Source organism: Pempheris klunzingeri, chromosome 16 (assembly GCF_042242105.1).
Source record: "Pempheris klunzingeri isolate RE-2024b chromosome 16, fPemKlu1.hap1, whole genome shotgun sequence".
Lineage (NCBI taxonomy): Eukaryota > Metazoa > Chordata > Actinopteri > Acropomatiformes > Pempheridae > Pempheris > Pempheris klunzingeri.
In genome coordinates, this window is record NC_092027.1 from 3,408,247 (window position 1) to 3,432,192 (window position 23,946).

At 42.6% G+C, this 23,946-nt stretch overlaps 1 protein-coding gene across 1 annotated transcript in view; it reads left to right on the top strand.

Annotated features, from left to right (window-relative positions):
- The first annotated feature begins 20,027 nt into the window (after window positions 1-20,027).
- col11a2 (collagen, type XI, alpha 2) overlaps window positions 20,028-23,946 on the top strand; it is a 44,734-nt gene continuing 40,815 nt past the window's right edge. Inside the window, exon 1 of the mRNA XM_070846206.1 lies at window positions 20,028-20,145. Coding sequence (XP_070702307.1) covers window positions 20,028-20,145 — 118 coding nt within the window. The remainder of the gene's footprint in view (window positions 20,146-23,946) is intronic.

A 23,946-nucleotide genomic window follows, 5' to 3' on the forward strand; every position in this document is an offset into this window, starting at 1 on the left:
ATTCAAGATGCTGCACTGTGTCCTCTCTGCATTGACAAGCTGAATTTTTGTGCAGCAGAGATGGGAGCTGTAAAGATCAGCTGAAATGATCTAACAAAGGCAATATTACAATAATTAACTTTACATGGTGGTCAGTCAGTATCAAATATGGCTCGACTGCAATACTTTTGCAGCCACCACACACTGGATGTGGACATAGATTGGTAAACAATGCACCAGTGTTTCAATTACAAAGGATCTCTTGTGTGTCATGTTATGCAATAATGAAATAAGCCAGTGCTACATATTGGAAATCCTACACCTACTACCTGCTGCATTGGAAACTTTATTCAGTGTGTATTGGCTCAGTGCTCGCCACTTTTGTATAGTAGATGTAAATAATGAAAAAATAACAGGAGTCATGCAGAAACAAAGGTCTGTTCACGCTCATGCAATATGTTGCTCCAACAAATACATGTAAAAGCTCTAGTTTTGCTGTTGAATTAACATTAGACTTGCCTCCCGTGAAATGACATCACCATGAAATTGTTTTTGAGCCCAGAGCCAAGCCACACCTCACTGCTGCTTTTGCACCAACTTTTACCAGTGTTTCCCGTTGTTTTTGGTAACTGATTGGCTGGTTTTCATTGACAATGGCACTTGACATTTACTGTGATAGACATTTGTGGGCAACTGAATTTGAGCATTGCAGTGAAAAGTCATTTGCAGCTACCACAAGATCAGGAGATTTATAGTAAACTATGAATTAAACCGTCTACATGCGCTCAAAGGTGAGCAATACTGGGGTACACAAAGAGTTATTACCGTTCTTGTTAGTAAAAGTATTTAGTATTTAAAAGATCGTTGGCATTCTGGGGTATATTTAGCCGCCTTTTTAGTCACCACATTTAATAGAAATTAGAAACGTACATCTTGCTGTATCGTTCTACAGGGAAGAGGTACAGCTGTCCTCTACCAGGTGCTAAATAACTAACATGGTCTTTTAGTTTAAGACTTTTCCATCAATGCAAACATTGTATGCAAGTATACAGACAAATCAGAAAGCCACTCTTTGAACAGGTCTGTTTAAGATGTAGATTTCCTTTAGTCTTCTTTTCTTTGTTATTTTTATGACCCCTGACTTTATTGCAGACTCCCACCAATGGAAAATGAACACCAGCTAAGTGCTCGTACATTTTGTCTGTGGCATATAAGTCTTTGTGCTCGGTACACAGCCAGTTTAGTTTTTTATTTTAGAAAGCAGTTGGGCTGCTTGAGGCAATGAAAGTAGCTGTTGAATTTTGGGGTCCACCAGCTATTTTGACCTGAATGAGCAATGAGCTTCCAGTCCTGCAGATAGTCCAAATAAATCTCTCAGAGAGGATCCTTGGCCTCCCCCATGTGATGTGGACTTGGAGGCTGGCAGTTGGCACCTGTAAGACAGGTGGTTTTGTTTAACGTGTCTGTAAGTTGGTCTAACCATAGAGTTTGGTGTTGTTTCAGTATTTCTCCAGCCGTGCGTATGTATGGCCAACTCAACAAAGTAATTTCCAGATATCCATTCATTTCCTACATGCAGAGAGAAAAGTCGCCCGCTCATGCACCACTGCTTCGTCATTTTGGTGTTTGTTGGCTCAGAAAAGCAAGAGGGTTGGTAGGCTTATGATTAAATGACGAGCACCAACACCGGCTAGCTTTCTAGTACTGTACGTGCGGTATTGTCTAAGTGCTTTCGTGGTTTATTTGTTCAGAAGAGCTAGTACTAGCAGTCTGAGTTTGGAGAGGATTTTGTGGTCACCAGGGCTTCAGATCAGTGATCTGGATTAGAGCTCAGCTATCCAAAGAAAGTTGGGCTGTTGAATGAGGTGCAACCCAAAATGAGTTTTTCCCCTTGTACTTCAGAGAGTAGGCTGACTTCAGGATGTGTGCTTGTGTGAAAAATCTCATCTTATGTTATGTTGACATCTCAGCAGCCTTCTCTGCAGGATTTTATTTTTGGAGCTTGTCTTCCTGTTGAATGTTTAAGCTACTACTGCGTCATGTTTATAGCTCGGGATGGGAATGATTAAGCGGTCAGTCGACATAAAAATACTAGTCACTTACACAGCTGACTGAGCAAATGCCGATCTTTGTTGATGATTCGTCAAAAAGTCAAAATATGCAACCTGTATATTCATATTGTGGTAACATTGTTAAACAATTGTCATGCAATATGTGCATTGTGTTTCTGGCTTTTGTAAATTTTAGCATAGTCTGTTACATAAATAAATATTAATTGGCGGTGAAATCATCTAGTATTCCCATCCCTCCATATAACAGCAATGCATTTGATTTTTGCTTTGCCATTTCATATATTTCTTTACATTTCTTTTCTCTTGTCATTTAGAGGATGATAAACAGATACAGTATACAAATATAAAAAGCTATACAGTCAGTGCAGGTTCTGTATGCTAAGCCACTTTAAGCTTTGCTGGTCAGGCAGACTGTTTTAGCAAGAACTGGTGGTTGGGTGTTTCAGTTTTTTTAAGCATTTGTTGTCGTGTATGTGTGGCCACAGGTGTATGCTTTTATGCACACGTGTATGGGCTCTGTCTGTAGCTACGCGTTTTGACGGGCAGATACTATAGATTTGGCTGTGATCTGTTGAGCGCTGTTTAATTGATTTGATGAGCAAAATAATGAATGGATGCACAGAGGAAAAGGAGCCTAGCTGGAGGGGTGATTAACTGGCTTTTTGACCCGATGCTTTATCAACACACCCCAGCTTCCTCCTTTCCTTCACTTTGCCCTGTCTCCACTGCTTTTCTATAACTATAACTTAACAAATGCGTATTCCCTCACCCATGTGGGCTGAAAGTTACTGGGCTTTGCATTGGAATGGACTTGTAAAATAAACCTATGATTCTTGGACTGTTTGAAAAGGATGTGAAGCTTTTCGTGGGACAAGCATTGGAGAGCTGTAAGGAGGGGATTCAGTGCCGTGTGTCCCTCTTTGCTTACTTTACTTGACGGCAGAGCAGCGCCGATCTGTGGTCGCCATGGGAGACCATCGGATCGCACCGCACTGCCCACAAATGTTTGTCATTGCAACCGTGTGCACTCAAGGCAGACGCATGCTGTGACCTTTTGACTGTGTAGCAGTATTGTTGTCGCCATCTTTGTTACATTTTGAAATTACTCGCTTTTTGAAAAAAAAGACATTGATTAAATATGCTTTTTTGAAATGGATCGCAGGCTGTGACTGAAGAATTGATCATCGTGTATAGATTAGATATCAGGGTGGCATTTTTACATATTGACACAGGCCCCCTGGAGCCAAGGCCCATCCTGTTATGATCAATGAGGCAGTGTGTTCTATGCAGCCTTGAAACCACCACCCTCACTGGTTTATTTATCACTGCCAAGCTGTTTGTGGATGTGGCCGTTCTAAATGCAGGGCCACTCAGTACCCAGTGCTTGTTTTTCATGTATGTTGTGATTATTGTGCAGCGCACTAAAGACTGTGCGCTTACCTTGGCCTGTGTAGTGCATACTAAAAAGGGGCCCTTATAGGAATGGAATGACAGCTCGTGTGGAGAGGGGAGGACTGGTCACTCGAGAGAAGTGGACCAGTGTGTGGTCCCCTCTGGGTGCTCAAGCTGTGCATTGGTGCTTTTTATAGGGCCCCCTGGCCTGAAAACGTCTGCTTTGGTTTCCAAGGCACAGGGAAATGCATTTATGAGTGAAATGCAAATAAGGAATGATTTAGCAGGGCTAGCGTAGCCTAGCCTTAGACCTGCTCTTCTTCAGTTGCATTTGGTTGGGTGTCCTCTGCGACCGGGTCCACTGTAGCCTGTGGTGTGTGTTCTCTGTTAGAGTCACATGTGGCTGTAGCTGAATACTACCAACAGTAACAACACAACCTCCAGAGTCTGATTTAGATTATGAGGGAGAAACTGTGGCTGAGTGCAAAGGCCACTAGAAAGCACAGGTTTGGTTTGCTGCAGATGCCTCGGAGCAGAAACTGGCCACACTGAGTGAACTTGATGGGAGGGATGAACTGAGTGCGATTTAAGGAGGAGGTTGTCGACGTTGGAGGAACTGTGTAGGGAAGGTCAGAGAGAGAAGGAGGGAAGAAAAGAAGGGCAGGGACTTGTAGAACTCGGATCAGGTGTTCATTCGTCGATTGAGAAGAAAAACAGAAAACCTATTTTCCAGTAGATCTAGAATCTTCCTTAACTGTTTACTCTTCACCATAAGAAAAAAAAATCACACACTGTTTCTTTGTCTTGTTTCCCGTCTCCCTCTTCTCCAACTATGCTATCCATCTTTTGTTTATTACAAAGTATTAAACAAATACAAGAACTGTAAAATCAGAATCTGTCACTCTTATTTTTAATTTTTCTCTCTTTCTCTTGTTCTCTGTTCTTTGTCCTGTTTGTATCTTATTCCATCATACATGTGGAGCTGATTGACTATTGTGTGCTTCGGGGATTGAAAGAAGAAAAAAAAATATGAATAATTTTTTCAGTCATTAATTCTGATTCTTGTTTCTGTTTGTTGTATCATGTCCGAGTAAAGGTTTTAATACTGTATGTGAAGTGTTTTTCATTTATTTGAAGAAACTCACATTTAAAACTCTGCAAAACATTTTGTGTTACTAAACGAAGATGTTTCAAAAGATTTCAGTTATTGCAAGTTGTAAAAGAAAATGACTTTTATTTACAGCTCTTTAAACTGACTCTGTGGTTTGAAAATTACCAGCGTGCACTCACATTCTTTAGGCTCCACATAAAACACCCACCCGCTGTCCATGAAGTGGAACGTCCTAACTGCCCCCACTTTGTCCTCATGCTCCTCAGTCCAGCAGGACCCCAGGGCCCCGGGTGACCACTGGCACTGCACTCCTGTGTTTCAGCCTCCAGAGGGAGCACTGACCTCTTGTCCTCATCTAAGTTTGATCTACTGTTGCTCCACCTACTCCCTGATTACAGCTGCCTAGTGCTGAAACGGGCCTGCTTTGCTGCCCCGCCTGCTTTTGCACCTTGGCCAATAAGGAAGCAGCAGAACTGAGATCAGAGTATTTTTATAGGCATATTTCACACTGCAGTAATCCCCTGCCTCATATTTAAATGTTAAGACCGATAGGAATGTGGGTATGAGTTTGTACCTGTGCTGCCATGTAGTTGGGGGGTAGCTCTCTCCCATTTGCTTGCTCCTTTTCTCCATCTCTCCTCCCACCTCCTTCAGCCTGTCTCCTCCCTCGTCTCTGACCGTCTGTCCAGGACAGGATCCTGAGTCCTACCCCACAGAAGCCCTCACACAGCTTAGCTCATTCTTAAAGATGTGAAACTCAACTCTTGTCACATTTAAAGGCCAGTTTTAGAGAGTTGGAATCAGGTGGACCCATGGTTTGTTCAAAAATGCTCACCGGTGCGATCTTGAGTTAAATGGTTTTAGGCTCATAATGATTTTCCTAGATCCAGTTTAGAATATATAAAAATATTGGAATGTATAGAAAATCACACAGACATAGCAGAAGTTGGAGTATTATGATGCTCTACCTCTGGTTGATGTGTGTTTGGCCTAGTTATCGATCCCTTGGAGTCTTTTGGCTTCTACCTGTATTATTTGTGTTTTACTGAGCATGCAAATGTTTCACTCTTAAGATATATCTGGCTAAACACATTACTGTAGTGTAGTAAATACACTTTAAAATCTAAGTTTAGTTACTCTGGCTTGTATCAGTACACTAAGACAAATGAGATGGAGGCTAAGCATCACTTTCCATGTTGCAGGCATCTGAGCCAAGTGTGCCACTGAGGAATCCGCTCCTGTCGTACCAGCAGCTGTCAGCAGAGGGAGGAGGCACAATGAGTTTACTGTTAGGGACCGTGAAGCACGTTACAACGTGTCAGCAGCATCCTATTTAGAGAGGACCCTCTAACCTGGCAGGCTGAAGTGGTAAACAGTAAGTTGGCCTTTTTGATTCGGTGAATAGTTGCCAAAGTGAAGAGTTAAATGTTTAAGATGAGTGCAGAAAGTTTAGATTATTCTGCTGTATTTAAATACAGAGTGCAGAATTACCAAATGCTATGACGTGGTGGTTAATGATTAAAATCAAACCTGTTTATTAGAGTTTACTCCTTTTTATTCTAGACACCCAGTGCCCTCTTTGAACTTTCCTCTGTCATGCTGATTAGCCTTTCACTCTCTCTCTTTTCCTCTTCTAATCTTCCCTCCTCTACATCTGTCTTTTCCCTCCTCATCACCATCTTCTCTCACCCTCTTGATTTCCTTCTTCACTTTCTATCCTCCTCTCTCTCACTCTGACTGCCTCCATCCTGTCTGTCAACCTCTCAAAGTCTTTCCTGCCCTCCTCTCTCCACAGTGTCCTTCTGGCTCTAACTCTTCCTCTCCCTTCCTTCCCTCACTCCTGTTTCTCACCCCACTCCCTCCCTCCGGCACTGCAGAAAGACACCTTTATGCCCAGGGTCAAATTCCTCTTAATTTCTGCTTCACAAATGTCAATTTTCTGACTGACAGAACGAGCCGTGTTTGAAGTCACGTTCCAGCAGCGCTTTGGAGGATCATGCCTGGTAGAAATACCACACACATCGTGTTCATGCACACACACACACACACACACACACACACACACACCTGAGAAAGACAGAGGTTTATTGAGCTTGTGTACTCTCTAGACAGCAATACCAAACAGCAGGGCACGATGTCAGGTGTGTTTGCTGCTCACTGTTATTTTCTGTTCTCTCAGGAAGGCCTACACAGTAGAATAAATACTGAAACCCTCCGTCTGAACTTCAGGGTTGCATAATTTTCCTTGACTGTGCAAAATAGAACTAACATTTATTCTAAGATTAAACTTCCCCAAGCATGCAGCATTACTTTTCTTTCTTCATTTTTTTGCACATAATATGCTGCCTGCTTGAAAAACGAATGTTCCCTTTTCCGATATGGTCTTTTATGGTCCATCCATATCTATAATGCTTTACAAAGTCAGATTAATGTCATGATAATGACTACTGGGGATAATGTATTTTGCTGGAATGTGTACCACATACATTAATGCAGGTACCTTCAAAATTCAGACAATTTAACTTTAAAAAAAATCCATTTAGATTGCTGATAAAAACCACTGACTGTTAGTGTAGAGTTTTCACCAACTCCACAGTCAAGTCACTTTGGTTTATTTATCTGTTTGATGGCATATAATGGCAAACTGCTGCAATGTCCAGACTGCTGGGATGGGAAGAAACTTTGGAATGGCAAGTGACAGCATTTAGTCAAGCCAAATTGCTGGTCAGCCGCTGTCTCCATGTTCTTTCAGCTGTAATGATACACTACATTTTGGGTATACATAGACCAAATCTGAGCCAGGGTGCACTTAGATGACTGTGAGTGCCTTCTGAGCAGAGCTAAATCTGGGAGAAACTGAGAATGGGTCCGACATAAAGTATATAATTCTACATTTGAGGGCGGTTGGTCTTGCTTTCTAATCAAGGGAAAAGGCAGATAAAAATATGTTTGACTGAGTGATGTGCTGAAAGCAATGTCTCACAGAGACCTCATCTGGAACAGCTAAACATTTACTTGCATTTTGCGGTGAATTCAGCATTTAACATTAAATATGAAAGCATAAATCATTATCCAGCTTCAAATGTAGCATCATAGAGAGCATTATATGTTCCAGATCAAGTACTTGGTTGTATTTACTGCCTCTTTGTATATGATGATAATGTGAAAATCACCATATGACACTGCCACAGTGAGGATCACCACCAAGTCTGGAGGAGTTAAAGAAGAGCCTGCTGCAGTCACACTGTACAAGTAAGGATGTTAGGAAAATCATTTGTTTTAATTATGATGGCGCTACTATACTTTTTCCACCATTTGACCCACGTACTACACTTTCTTTTGCACCCTCTGTCATTCAACCATGATAGTGATTGTGATTTGAGCTTCAACGATGAAGCGCCACTGCACAACATTAAACAGCTTCAGCTGCTCAAGTTTAATTAAGAAAAGTCTGAAGCATCAAGTATTGAATTTAATTATGTAAAATATGCAGGAACTCCATCTTTAATGACTTTTTTTGTGCACAAGCAGTATACATAGGGGTTCTTCACTGGAAAGACTGCAAAGTGCCACCCTCTTAATTTCAACGTCATGACAAGAGAGACGGGGCAGGCGGTGTGTGGGAGGATTAACGAGCTCTTGTCTGAGTGCCACGAATGAATGTGAGAGGGCCGAAATGTGTCAACGAGAGGAAACCGGTAGATGGAGAGGATCTGCCAGAGAAAGGAAGAGGGCGGGTTGTATTTTCATTCTGCAGCATCACGGTTATTTATCCTGCCGCCTTGGCATGTGCATGTTTTGTCCGTACAGTAATGACCCGGATGGGGCTGAACTGAAGGCTGAAGATGAAAAGCTCTTTGATGGCTGAGACAGACAGAAATGAGCTCATGTTGGGGTTGTTTTTATTGCTGGTTTTCCCTGACCTCATTAACTGGCTGCTGTGTCTGTTTACATATAATGTCGGCCTGCCGCTTCATCTTGTTGTGGAAATCATCATTTGTTTTTCTTTGTTTTGATATTTTGTGCTCCCGTCCCAAGCCTCAGCACCACACAAGGCCCCGAGTCTGTTCTCATCCTCCTCCTCCTCATTCCTACCACTTTCATCTCATTTGATTCACCTTCTTCTCATCTCCTCCGTTCAGTATGGCTTCGACTGTTATATGCTGTTACATGCTAATGTTTTATTTTTCCTTTAATCTATTTGTGTCTCAGGAACGCCCCCATCCACACATGGAGGCTGCCCAGTACAACCACAGTCAGATTTGCTGTGGCTCCACACGGTGCAGCTGGAGGTGAAGAACCTCGCTCAAGGGCACCTCAGTTATTTTTGTAGTCGCAGGTGCTGATCTTGCACCCACATTTATCCTCACAGTGTGATAGTCTCTCAGTTTGGGGATTAAAATGGCTTTTTTCCGGTCTCAGGTTCACTTCTATAACCTGTAGACCATTGTTGCTCAGATTAAAGATTCAGTGGACCAGACTAGTTTAAGACTCATATCTCGCTGTCAGCTCCCTTATAATACCCTGATATCATTTGTCAATCTAATCTTCAATTAACTGTCCAAATAACCAAGTTTATCCAACAAGCTCAATGAAGTTCAACCTGTAACTTCACCAGCGCCTTTAAGAGTGTCGCCAGCAAATGTTTGACTTTTTTTCAGTGAACCACAATTCTTTGAACAAAGTTGTCACTAATATTTCTAACACATCCAAATGATGGAAAGGTTCAAACATCCAACCATCTAAGACTGATTATGGGAAAAATAAATACCATGTTAACTTCTGGGCACTCAGTATAACTGTTTCCACTTCTGCACTGTATTCGCTCATATCCTCCAAGTCGCATCTTGTTCCATCGCTCAGTCCTTTTTCTGCCACCCTTCTGCTCCTTCAGCTCTCTTCCCTCCACTCTGTCCCATCTTTCTCATATCCCAGGGTTCTGTCTGCTCCACTACTGTACCCAGAGAGAGGGCCCTGGTCTCTGCAGCTTCCTGTCTCACAAAAGACCCCTCTGTTTCCCCCCTCTGTGTTTCCTCCGCTGCCACCCCACCCCCTTCCTCAACACCCCTGTGGTACATTCCCTCCCTCTCCCCTGGTGCATTCCTTATTGACCTCGGCCGGCTGAGGAGTCCCTCTGTCAGCGGTGTCTGTGAGAGTGGAGCTGAGCCTCAGCTCGGCTTTTTAAGGTTTCTGTCCAGGACTAGTTTGTCTTTAAATGTGAGTGGAGTTGAGTTGAGTTAACATAGCACAATCATCATTGTTGCTATAGTTACCTGCAGTGTATTATACCTGAGGAAAGATGGCTCTGACACTGACAGACAGATAGTTGTATGTCTATATGAGCATGTATATAAAAAAAAAGCCCATGTGTTAACACAGGCCTAGATATATTGCAAGTTTTATAATTTTTCTATTCATTTCAAACCTGTTTTTCATCCATCCCACAGATATAGAGGCAGCACTGTGTTAGTTCAGCTCAAATTATGTCCAGAAAATGAAACAAATTATAGTTTAATGTATAGATTTTTGTGCGCTTGCATCATGTAATCCACTACTAACATCTATAGGGCAACCATCATAATTCTTACTTCTCTTACCCCACTCCCCTCCTCATCATGCAGGTTTATTGATTTATTTTTTCTTCTTTCACTCAGACTCAAAAAGACAAAGTCAAATTTAAAGGTCATTTCCTTGACATGTCTCAGAATGAACTTCTTTCAGCCGTCTTTCTCATATAACCAATTCCTGACGATCCACAGACAGATGCAGTCCTGATACCTCAGGTCGTTTCACCCTTGAAGAGCCCAGTTCAGCAGCTGGTGTGAAAAACTACTCCAAGCTCTGTCTCCTCCACAGCTCTTTGTGATGGTCAGCTGGGCCAGGTACAGCAAGGTGTCACTCTGACGGCAAAATGACCCACCTGACCTTCTCCTCGACCTTACAGTGTCCAGCTGGCCAGTCTGGGTTACAGCCGGGCTTCGCTGCCCTCTGTCCCTTCGCCAGTCAACCAACTGAATGCTTTTAATGCTTCACATACTTGCTGCTTCTCCTCTTTCATCCCTTACAATGAAGAAAACCCACAAGACAGACTTGTTTTCAGTCTGAATCTTCTCTTTCTAGAAATGCTCCCCTGTCCTGGCAGAGTCAATGAGGAGCTCTTTTTCTTTTTTCTTTTTACAGGTAACCAAAGCTTGTAAGTGGGGAAGCGCCAAACCTCACCACGTTGTGTTTTCTACTTCCCCCTGGTTCATTTGAGCTGTTGTTTCTTTGTGATACTCACATGGGTTGGGCTGTAGAGATTAAATCGGTTAAAGTTGGAAGTATTCAGGATTAGGACAGTATGTTTAGAGTGCTTTCCTTGTTCTTTCTGTGTCCACAGTCCAGAGATGAGCAGGATGGATGGACTGAAGTGTCAAACTGTGTCTGTTAGGATCGGCTCGGTGACGGAGTGCTGCCAGTCAAAGATGTCCTCCCCCTTTCGGCCCAGTGTATGCTGGGATAACGTCAACTAACCCAACAAGGTGCTAGACACAGAGCAGCTTATCTTATACGTTTTACAGTATTCCCTCCTTTCTGTTGGATCTCTGGTTTGTCAGCTATGTGTTATCATTGTAAAAGTTCCATTATCGTACATCAGGATTGTTAAAAACGACCTCTCAGTAGGCACACCTGCACAGAACGCACAAACAGACTCACGAGGGTGTGAAGAGGGCAGATCAGATTCAGAGGAGTCATCTTCAAATGGCAGATTGACCCAAGTATTATTTGAGGGTCCCGTTAAATGGTGTTTACATCACATTCTCCTTTCTTTGGTGTTTGGTGTAAACGGCTTAAATAGACAGGACGCAACATTGTGAGGGGCTTGTTGAGAGAGTTCATTACGTCTTCCCCATGTAAAAGAGTATGGGGACAAAGATTATTATTAGGTTATATCAGAGCCATTCATTGTACCGGCAGCCGACGCACCTCCGACGCACCTGAAGGATTTTCTCGATCACCACAAGACAAAAGAAGAGAAAAAGACACACAAGTGCACTTTCATATTGGAAGAATATACACAGGGATTCAAGCTAACAACAAAGAATGAGTTTTTCTTGCCATGGCAACTTAAGTGTCACCTTTAAACTGCGGTAACCTCTGCAGAGTCATTCTAAGGGAAACTCTGCTCCATCCCTGAGGAGCTCAGTGTGGTGCTGCAGCGACAGCTGTTTAGGTGACTTCATCTGTGGAAAAAGCTGCGACTTTGAGGATACAAATATGTTGCTGTGTCAAAGATGCCAAGGACCCACCCTGTGTTTTAGTCAGTAGGTCAGTTAGCGATGCTTCTGTCCATCCATCCATCCATCCGTCCATCCACCCACCTTTTCCCTCCCCACCCCAATTTTTTCTGGAATCTCCATGTGTAAATACCGTTTGATCCCTCCTCCCTCCCTTTTGCTCTCTCTCTCTCTTTCTCCCTCCCCTCTGTCCTCTCTCTCCTTCTTTATCAATGGCCCTCATTCATTCCCTCTCACCCTCTGCATGCCTGTGTGCCCCCCACCACCAGCTCTCTGCCCACCCATCCTCCTCCCTTCCCTCCCCTCTCTCTCTATTCATTCCTGTGATTTTTCCTGCCTGTACCTTTCCACGGCCCTAACGTCCCCTCCCAGGCAGCACTCTCCTCAACCCTTCATTCGAGTCCTATCTCTCCCCTCCATCTTTGGCTATGTTTCATTTCAGGGATTTTGGTATTTAGATGCAGCTCTAGATGTGGTTATTTCAGGCTTAGGCAATATTCATTGGCATGTATGTAAAAAGAAATTAAAATTGCCAGTACTTGTGGGCACACTTCTTATAATTCCAGGTTTTTTCAGAGTTTGGTAGATGTGGATTTTTTTCTGACACTTTCAGAGTGGGGACTTTATGTTTTTAACATAAAATGTATGTATGAAACCTGCTCCACGTATGTATGCTGAAATTTACTTTGCGGCTCAGAATAGCATATTTTCTTCTTTCTGGTTCATGCTATGTAATCAGCCCTTCTAATTGCCTTTTATTAGTACGGCCATTATGCACCATCTGGGCAAATTACCTTCTAACAGTGAATAATTGTGCTAAATTGAGCAAATCCTGGAGTTCACCTATTGCTATATTTAACGTCAAAGGGTGAGGAAGCTGCTTTCAAACTCTCAAAAAAGAAATGCTAAGCACTGAAAGCCACCTATGAAATATGCACACAAGAGAAATGCAGAGAATAAGGGGGAAGGGAACACACACATGGATTTTTTTACTTTAGTTCAGTTTATCAAATATCAAAAGACAAGTGAACGTTTGGCAAAATACACTGTGTGCTCATATATAAACTCTCTCTCTCACTAACACGGTGTTATATAGCAGTTGGCACGCAAACTTAAGAGCTCGTGAACACTCACCCCACACAGAAAAACACACCCACTTAGGTGTACTCTTGCTGTACCTCCCCCATCCCTCGCTCTGCCCCTTCGTCACCCCTTGTCCTCCCTCCTCCTCCTCTCCTCTCCTGCCTATTTCGAGGTATGTGGTTAGCTGGGTGTGTTCGGTGGCCAGATGCAAAATCACTGACCCATTCTCTGCCTGAATTCCCTTTTTCACCTGGCTCAGCACACCTCCAGCAGCTTCACCAGGCCAAGTGGAGTGTGTATTCATATGGGATACACACACTCTTTGACCCTACTGTTAGTGCAGAGAGTATCAGTCCACTCCCTTTCTCCATTTCCTCCCAGGCGAGCCCCTGCTCTGATCTATTTCGGTGTGTTGTGGCTAGCAGGGTGTGTGTGCGTTTGCGGCCCTGCCCAGTAAAATACAGACTCTTCAAGGAAGTCAGCAATATAATATGGCCGCTTTATTGTAATTACAAGGTTCTCCTTTTGGAAACGGCGCACAGAGAGAGCTGCCCACAGGCACTTGCTGAGTTTGCCTCCAAGCATTAATGCCATCTCTTGCTTTCCTTCTATAGACGCTGTTGTCTCGGTCTCATCCATTCTTGAAGCCGCTCTTGCTCGCACTGACCCAGATGTTGCCACAGCAGACAGCTCTATCAGCTGGATACTAATCACCCTTTGACATTGCACCCGGTTAAGACTCCAATGCGTCTGACTGGATGGAGAGTCAGAAATCAGTGCGGTGGGTGGCCACGTCTGCTGGAGCTTCCCTGCAGGGAAACCTTGTGGTCTCTTGGGTCTTATAACCTTTAAATTATTGCCCAGCAAATTATAAGGTTTTATTAATTCAAATGTGGCTGACATTGAAGCTTAATTAAACAATTTAAGGTTTCACATTAACCTGCTGCACAGATTTTCCTGTGGACTAGACAAGTGGAAGCACCTGCTCTTTGATGATCGGGTATTTTACCCTGTCGTCACATTTCAGCAGCCTCACCTCTTGGTAAAGTGGTCACTGGAATCTGCCATAAGTATTTTTCAGGATGATGAAGTCATGCTGCTGTTGGAGGATACATGCAATTCCTGTCCTTTGGAATTTGTGGTACCTCCATAATGTGGATGCTCAGCAGATTGTGTGGATTATACTGTTGCTAAGGCAGGGTTGCTTTATGCTGCATTTGGTCAAGGGTGTGGGCACTTGAAACACATTGCACACTAAAACTGCATTAGACAAAATGTCTACCTGACACTCTTTCTCCCTCCGCAGTTCCAGGAGCCTGCTGGTTCCTCATACTTAGTCAAACACCAAAAACTTTTTGTATATGTAGAGCTGCAGTGCAAAAACAAAAGTGCATTTCTTGTATTAGACAGTTATCGGTGTATGTTGGAAGCCTACAAGAACTACCGTAGACTTTTTAATTATTGCTTGGTTCCTGCTGTCTGTGTTTTTATGTTTTCTCCAGTTTGCTCTCCAAACATCTAGTTGCAGAATGAATCTTCATCAAGTCACGTCGCTCACAGGAATGCACAATATGTCAAAGCAAATGGAAGAAAGCCACAGGATCAGTTTAAGAACAGGTAGGTACCTGCTGAAGCACCTGTAGTGAACCTGCTTTAAGACAGACACTCACTGTCTTAGTTTGCATGTCGAGAAGAAAGAGGAGAGTGAAGATGACCCTGATGGTCTGCATATTATTAAAGCCACTTACATGAGTAAGACCTTTCATATTTTTTAAATATACAGTCGTGAATGATATTACAACAGTATTCTTTTCAAAGGTAACCTCTATGACCATATTCAACAACTTCATCATATTAAAATCTGTGGAGTGAGTCCAGTATTAGTATTCAGGCTGAGGTGCTTATGGTCAAAACGTATAAATCAAGTGTGATATCTCTAAAACAGCTGGTCCAAATGAAATAATGAAGAGTAGGTGCGCTTTGAGGCCCCTTCAGCAAAGTTCAACAAAGTTGTTTTTATATTCCTATATTTTAAAAAACACACCAGCTCTTTCTTTCAGAGGGGAAACTGTGGCATGAATTATTTCTACATCACATAATGCAGGAAGTGCCACACAAAGTGCTTTACATAAACATAAAGCTTTGTGATAGATGTGATAAAAACAAAACAAAGATGAATAGATAAAAAAGTTAGAATAATTGTAAAAGCACTGCTGGAGAAGTGTGGACAGATACATTACTAGGTTTAAATGAATTTACCAAAGACATACAGGAATCATGAAATGAACTAAAGTGAATCAGATTGACCTGACAAGCATTCAAAAAGACTTCATCCAGACAACCACAGTCTATGGACATAACAAACAACAACAGATCAGATGCATTTCGGCCAGACCACCACTTTCTGTCACAATCCTTGAATATGAATCCACATGTGTAGTTGAAAAATGGTTGTATGTGCACACATTCTGGCACAAACACATACCACAGATGTCTCTTGGGGTGTCTCTTTTTACAACCTGTGGCATCTACTTTCGGCACACAAGAAGACCATAACTAAACAGTCTGTTCTCAAAAAACATTCAATCCACTGTGTTCAGGAAGCCAAAATAAAAACCCAGAGCTGCCGCAGTGAGGGAGCGTTTCCTGGACTTTCTGATTTAGTACGAATAACCATGCAGTGAAACTAACAGTACGGCTACAGTGTGTAAATGACAAACTGAGTTTAGATTGTGTATTTTACTGCATTAAATGCACCAGTATCTATTTTTTAACTCTGCTTTCTGATCTTTTCAGCTTTATTGCTGGGGTTTTTTTTCACCCCCTCTGTCCTCGTTTTGCTTTTTTATTCCATCAAAGAAATCTTTTTATAGTTTTTCTTCGACGTCTTAGAACATGAAAATCTATGTTTTCCATTTGGCCTGTGTATAGTAATATATAGGTACAAAAACTGCCCCAGCTGTATGTTCTTCATGATTCCTGATGGATAATTGCTGGATGCAGCAGCCTACTTGATGGTTTCAGAGAACGATCGCATAGCGGCCGCTCCTTCTCATTCCATATACATCAAAGCTCACCCCTCTAGTTTCTTATGAGAAGGCAGTGCAATTTTCTTCTTTTGGCAGCCCTGTATGCAAATTTATAGACAGTACATTACCGCTGAACTGAAGCTAAAACATGGCCCTCGTACTTTAAGCGTGTCCCTTTTCTCTTTGTCTGGAATTTAGTATCCAGTAGACATGTATTCTGGGGACAGAGATGGTGGCGTCAGGCATCTTAAGAGCCCATGACTCCAAAAACATCATACAGTGTATCATGAGAAAATTAGCGGGCACTGGCAGAAACCTGGAGCGTATCCACCTTACGCCTTATGATACATACAGTGCTATAGTTAAACCAGCTTCAAGATTCAAGCTGTCAACATGTTATGCTGATATCCTTAAATTTGGTCATTTTTATATCAACAAATCATGAATGTTTAATGTTGCACTCAAAATGTGTTTGTAGACAAGGTAGAAAATCCATCAAAACCAGATGTAGACGCTAAAACTCTCACTGAAAGTCTGACTAATCAAACTTCTCCACTGTTAGCAACTCTTCAAACAGACATCTAGTGTGAGGAAAACCTTAAAAGAGGGTTGATCTGAATCTGCTCAGTCGAACTAGCTTAATATTTTATTCATCAACTTGTTTTTACTGTTCTGATGGATCTTTATGTTACAATAATAGTGTTAAAGCCAGTCGGTTTACTGTCCTGCTCACTGCTGCGCTCCTTAACAACAGCAGAATTACCACACTGACACAAATGTTTAGTTCTTAATGTATACTAGCATGTTTATGTTTAGTCTGCTCTCGTGTTCTAACTCGTATCTACACTGTAGGTGAAGCACTGAGTGTTCTCCCGGTGGTCAGACTGAACAAGTAAACCAAATACCTTCTTGTATTAACCAATTTTGGCCATTATACTGGTGATGCATTTCAAAGACAATAAAATAAGTTGTGTCCAAAATTTGTACTTTAAACCAAACTTAGTGAAATAATTATGATATATTTTCATAATAACACTCAAATGATTTATTTTCCAGTTTTAAAACTTCTTTTCCATCCATCCATTGTGGATGATCTGTGCTCTGTCTTTTATCAGGATATACTGTTGTTGTTTTTTTACTTAAAGTAAGTTAAAGGAAAATCAAGAGTTATTCATCTTTTGATTTGTTCCTGAGCCCTTAGAGAATGCAAACACACACCCTCCATTCCCTTCGTGGAATCAGACAGACATGGGCAGGAGAAATGAAGGGTAGTGAGAAAGAGTGAGTGGTGTAGAGCATCAAGGGATAATTATGGTTAATTACTGCTTTCTGGATGTGGAGCACATTCAAAGAAAGTGACTAACCATGGGCTGTGTGACTGCAGAAACATTTACAAGGCAGACATCTGGGCACAGGGCATAGCTTTGAAATATAGAAGATGGTTCTGAGTGTTTTTACGACAACGAGAGATATGAAAGCAACTTTGAAATCAAAAAAGGAATGTCTCTTTGAGATAACTACTAAAGTCGTTATGAAGTTTATGACCCGGCGGTTCGATATCTTCTCAGTGGCAAATAGAATCAGTGGCTTGTAAACTAAACCTTACTCGGAAAAGAATGTGATGTTCATCTTATTTGGGACTTTCAGGTATTCTCTTACAGATATGATGAAAGCGCTTATAGTTCAGTGTTTTTATTCATCTTTAGGCTGAAAAACAAGATTTGAACTTTTTATTTTCAACCGAAATTTTGTAAAGATATTTTTACATGTCCAGTAATTGAACTATAGCTAGTGATGCATGCGTGATTAACCATAATTTTCCTCCCAATATAGAATCAATACTTGTAAAATGTAGCAATTGCATGACTCCTTAGATGTTACGTGATGTCCCCATATTTTTCTTACCTGCAAGGGTTTCTTTTTATAGAAGGTTTGAACAGAAAAAAATGAGCAACTTGGCTGATGTGCAACTATGCCACTGAAACTCATGCATATAAAAGAAAACAGCTTTTGAATAGCTGCACACTGTAATGACCTATGCATGAAAGGGTTAATTATAAAAGTATGGCCACCAAAGCTTATTCAGAGTCACTTCCACATATAGTGTACTATCCTGCTGATGAAAAGACTACCAAACTACAGTAATCAGCTGTTAAGCTGCTGCTCAGCTGTGAAGAGAAGTCAGAAACGACTAACACATCGCTGGTTTTGGTCTGTTTGACAATAGGAAAAGTAGAGAGTGCGGTAACACCAGCCATATCTTTATAATAGGTTTGGCTACAGGACAGATTCAGTATATCACTTTATCTCATATATTTTCAATGTATTAACATGAATTAAGTTTGAACATTTTCATAAATTCTAGCAACCTCACCTGAGCCGGGAAAGGTGTTCCCTCATCCTGGAGTGACACCTGGAGAGGAGCCTGCAGAGGAGTGAATGGTGCCTGGGCCTGCTCCCTGGTTGGGCTGAGCATGACGAAAGGCCCTGTGGGTCTGTTATCAGGTGTAGGGGTCTGGTGTAAGCCCAGCTGGGCAGCCACTCTAAACCTGAGTGGGGCTTGGTTATTGTTCCACCACAATCCACCAGAACAGCCTCAATGCCCCTGAGCATAGATTCTTCTAATCTGTCTAACTGTGCCGCGGGTGTGGAACACCATTCTTCAAGTAAATATCACTTTGCTTGGCTTTGGTCATGACAGGCTGGGACATAAAAATATCAACAAAATGTAGTATTTTGTCCCAAACATCTACCCATCCATGCTAATTGTTTTGTCCAATTTGGTAAACCTAAACCTAAATTTTACCTTCAAAAAACATTCTCAGATTTCATGTGACTATTTGCTTTTAGCTTCAGCATCATAGACTCTTTTAACAAAGCAGTTTGTCTGGTAAAAACCAATATGGAGACATGATGTTAAAGGATGTGAGGGATAGGTAACACACACACACACACACACTATTGAGCTGATGCTTCATAACAAGGCCACGTGGGACTGGCCAATCGGGACGCGAGCAGAGCTGGGAGGACGTGGTGAAAGGGGCGTGGTCAGTAACGCGGACAGAAGCCTGATTGGCCGGCCGAGCGCTCACTCATTCTGCAGGCACAGCGCGGTGCGTGGTTGTGCTGCCTTATTTTACCTGAGTGGTTAATAAAGGCACTCTTTTCATGCCCCAGATACAAACACAAGAAATTCTTAAGTGCAGCAGTCAAGGAGAAATACTTTGCCCACTCTTTTCGGTAAATTATCCAGAATCAGACGCAGACAGAAAACGGTTTTCATGGACTCCTGTGCGTCAAATGAGCAATATTAAACCGCTAACTCAGTTGAAAAGAAAGAAGCCAATGTGTGTGTGTGTGTGTGTGTGTGTGTGTGTGTGTGTGTGTGTGTGTGTGTGTGTGTGTGTGTGTGTGTGTGTGTGTGTGTGTGTGTGTGTGTGTGTGTGTGTGTGTGTGTGTGTGTGTGTTGGGGGGGTCAAAATATTTGTATAGGCCTATCATTAAAAACGTTCAGTTCACACTCAGAAGCTTCTCCGCACACGTAGATCTGCGTGCACCTTGGGCGCAATTACGCACGCCTTCTCCCTCTTCCCCTTTGCCTCTCTCTCTCTCTCCCTCCCTCTCTCTCTCTCTCTCTCTCTCTCTCCACACGCAGCACACACACACACTAGCTCTTCGTGGGAGTAAGTGTGTAAGTAAAGAAGGAGAGAGGGAAAGAGAGAGAAGGGAGAGAGAGAGCGTGATTCCAGGTCTCTCTCTGCTGCTCTCTCCACTTTGGGTACTCGTACCCAGTGTGACTCAATGGGGCTTTAGCACTAAGGGGTTAAACGTTAAAATAAAAGATATTTATTCACCCCAAACCCCTTTAGTGTTTAGGTTTTGTGCATTAACAGACAGACATAGGTAACTCATTAAGGAAAGTTTCCGGGAGAGAGGTACAGACGTCTCCAGAGGCGTTCCTTTTTGTCTGCTGCCTCGCAGAAGGTTCAGTCGGGCTCCTCGTCGGCTGGCTTTCTGTGAGAGGATAACTTCCACCATATCCTGCATTTACAGCTCAACCAGGCCGGCAAACTACTGCAACACTATGGATACTGGAGATTGTCCCTTCCGGAAGAAACGGAGACCATGGCGCGTGGATTTCTCATCCTTCGCCTTGGTAACCGTGGCCCTCGCCTTGTGCCAAACAACCGTGGTTCGGGCAGGTAAGACGGTTTCCTCCATTAATACTTGTTATGTTAAAAGAGACTTTGTCAGATTACCTTCTACGTTCAGTGGGCTTTTTCCTTTGAAACATCTTCATTCTTCCATGTCTACCTGTCTACTTTGGCGTGCGTTGTAAATGTACGCCTCATCCATTATCGGACACTTGCGCACTTGACACGCTTCTTTACATTTTCCCCTTGAAAAGTGGCCACAATGGTACAACAGCAATAACCCCAAAGTATCCAAGCATGTTCATCTCTTTGGGGTGGTGCGTTGTTACTTGCACATTCAGAACTTTATCTTTGCTTTCTGCATTGAGTGAAATTCCCAAAGCACCCCAGGAGGACCTGTTTCCCTCCCTGACTGCTAAAGATGGGAAATATGTGATCGAAATGTGTGTCCGAAAATGGGCCTATAAGACATTTAGGAGATATTAGGCGTTGGAACTGTAAAGGTCCATTCCCCCCAAAACAGAAGAAGAAAACAAAAAGAGTGATACAATCCCAATTTTTCTGTTCGTTATTAGTGACCGTGTTGAAAAACGTTGTATTTTTAACCGGAATCTGAAATCTCGCCCGTGTCAGCACATCCTGTCTGATACTGGATGTTACAAGAGAGCTTACTAAAGCATTTTAATTCCCGTCTAATGCAGGAAAACATACAGGTGCGTTATGTTTCGAATCAAAGTATTTAGTCGCCTCTCGGTGCGCATGCAGCCTGCTGACAGGTGTCATCTCACCAAGTGTTGAGCTTGGACGCCGAGTTGAAATATTTCAGGCATCCTGCTGCTTTTTTTTTTAGTCATTTTGAACAATTTCCCTAATGTTGACTGCTCCTACTAACCTCTCATAAACTTAATTCCACCACTTTGTTCAGTTGGCAGGGTGGTGCTCGTGTATTCTGTCCGCAGGGGGTGTGGGGTAGGACGGTGCGAAGAGCTGCTGCTGTCGCTTTTGACGGGGTTTGCTGAACATTTGTACCAATGTTTCTTCAGTATTGCCACTGAACGCAGGCATGTGAGAGAGCTGCGCTGTGGATGCAGGCTGCCAGCAGTGTTTACCAGCTCAGCCTGTGCACCAGCTCGTCCATCACAGCCCCTGGTTGTCTGGAGAGGAGGGATTTCCGCCTCAAGTTTGTAGGATGTGACTGGAAGTCTACGGAGAGATGATTGTGCAACAGGCAACATTTGTATTTTATTCTATTTTATTTTGTAAATGTAACAAAGATCAGTACATTCTTGTTAGAAGAATGGGTTTAGACACTAGTGTTTAGAGGATTTAGCACATTTTTCCAGTCTACAGTTGTACTACACCCCCTCCTCTCCCGCCACCTTCAGGGGCTGCAGTTCCCTGACGGCCCGCTAGTGATCTTCAGTTATTTGAACACAGAGCGTCTATTGATTCACCTGAATCCACATCAGATCGGATCTGACTGAAGGCTTGTGATGCGAATAGCAAGCGGCACGCCATGAAAAAAAACAAAGATAAAAAAGAAAACTGCAGCAACACTTAGAATTGTAATGTTTGGACATGATTTGTTGGGAGGTTTTAGTTCAGCTCGTAGCTGAAGAACTCTGCTGTGAACCTGAAGCTGGTTGGACAGTTATTTTTATCTTTGGCCATTGTAATATATTTATTATTGTTATTGAAGTCAAAGCGAAGTTTGACTTGGCTGAGAAACATCTTGCAGATTTTGAGCAGAAACACCAAAGCAGGTTTATTTTTCACAAACGTTTTTGGAGAAATAAATTAGCTTTAGAAGTTTCAGCGGACAGATGGCTCAATGGCTCTTTATTCTTCGTTTGGACAACTTTCGGGACAGCTTACGGACCAAGGGGGCTTTTGTAACATAAATTGCCCTCCTCCAGTGTATTCTTTGGCCCTGGTTCCAATTTCAGATGGCGAGAGGCGATTGCACCTTCCCGTCGTCTCCCGTGTGTATTTTGGAGGCGGAAGCCTGAGACATTTTTGCTTTTTATGAATAGGTTATTATGCGGCGGAGCACCTCGGTCGCAGGGGTTTGGGAGTGAAAGCGTTCAGTGTCTCCGTGTCTATGTGCGCTTTGTACAGTTGTGTTTGTGTATATGCGTTTGTAAGCTATGGATGTTTTTTCCCCAGTTGAGGGAGTGTAAATCTTTGACTGTTTCTCTGTGTGCAACACCTCGATCAGGTTGTATATCTCATCTTAGATCAAACTTATGGAGACGCTCTGCAGGAGGAGGTGCACGTTCCCTTGTAGTTTTTTTTAATATTCTGACCATGTGATAATGTCACAGTGACGCAACTAAGACACTCCTGTTAGCTGTGAGCGCGTGCCTGGTCCCCTGCGTGCACGTGCAGCAGCGTCCCTGCGCGCGCACAGTGAATCACATGCGCGTAATTGGACTGTACGCGCGCTCCTGTGCGCGCTGTGTGGTGCAGCAGCACAGATGTTAGTGTAAACTATAACAGCGCCCCACCCTAGCAGTGAAAGACCGATTTAGAGAAGAAAGTGGTAAGAAACTCTCGTGTTTATTCTCTCTTCCCTGGGAGAATGAAGACTAGAAAAAAGGAGGCACAGGCCTACAGGGGCATGAAAGCCGAGTTTTGTTCAAAGGAGGAGAAAATCAGAGGGCAATATTTTCTTGACATGGATGTTCCTCAACCTCATTTCAAAGCAGAGCTCTCCTCAAAGGGCAGTCTGTCTCAATTTGGCTAAACATAACATAACCCTGCACTCTCTCTTTCTCTCTCTCTCTATGAATAGAGCTCCTATACGTGGTGGCAGAGCAGAGCTTCACCAGTTCATTTCTGTGACTGTATGGAAGTGTGTGGTATTTCAGGCTTCTGGTCACATGTGACTCAGTCTGGCAGCTTTAACTTTGTCCCTTTGATCTTCCTCTGCTTTGTCATCATTTCCCCTCGTGGCTCTGGTGATCCACATCCACACTCCTTCCTTTTGGACCAATACTTTGGGGTCCAATTTAAGGTGTTCGGTGTACTTTTCAGCCAAGTAGCCGTCAATTAATTTGGTGGTTAGGAATGTTCAGACTACCTCTCTACTCTAACTTTAATGAACGTGCAATGTAAGGTTGCTGCTCTGGCAGCGAATCATAATCAGGGATGACACATTAACTAAAATACTGATTTTAGAACAAAGTTTGCCCTCTTCACTAGGCGGCCTTGTCAATTCCCATGTCATCAATGCCTGCCAGTTAATAGACTGTTGACAAAGTGAACGGGTGAATATGTGAAAACTGGCTCAGCTAACAGTGTGACCAGTTCAGGCTGAGCTTAGTGATGTCATTGGAGTAAATTATATTTAAATACTGAATTATTATTAAATAAAAATGCAGAACTATGACTGTTCAGCTTAGTGTAGGTGGGAGTCCATGATGTAGAATGACACTTGATGATGGTGAATATTAAAAATCCCTTATTAATTCATGTGTGGGTCTTTATATGGTTAAAGGGTGTGAATGGGAACTTCCATTACTTCCATTATTGTGTGATGTCCTTTTCATATTTGACACCTTTCTGTGTAACCCTATCGCAGACAGAGAAGCTGGTTTATGATCTACAAAAATGACTCTTCCTCTTCAGAACCACTAATTGGGACTGTTGCAAGGCTCTTAGTTTCTCTTAGTTTCTGAGATGCAAAATTGCATGGGCAGACAAGACCAAGACTGTGGCTGTAAAATTAAAACATGCAGAATTCAAAGCTGAGACACACATAAACGCCTCTGAGGCCTCCTCTCTAAATCATGACATCCCCTGAAGAACATAGTGGGTTGAAGATAGTTCTTTTTTCCTTGATTCTAT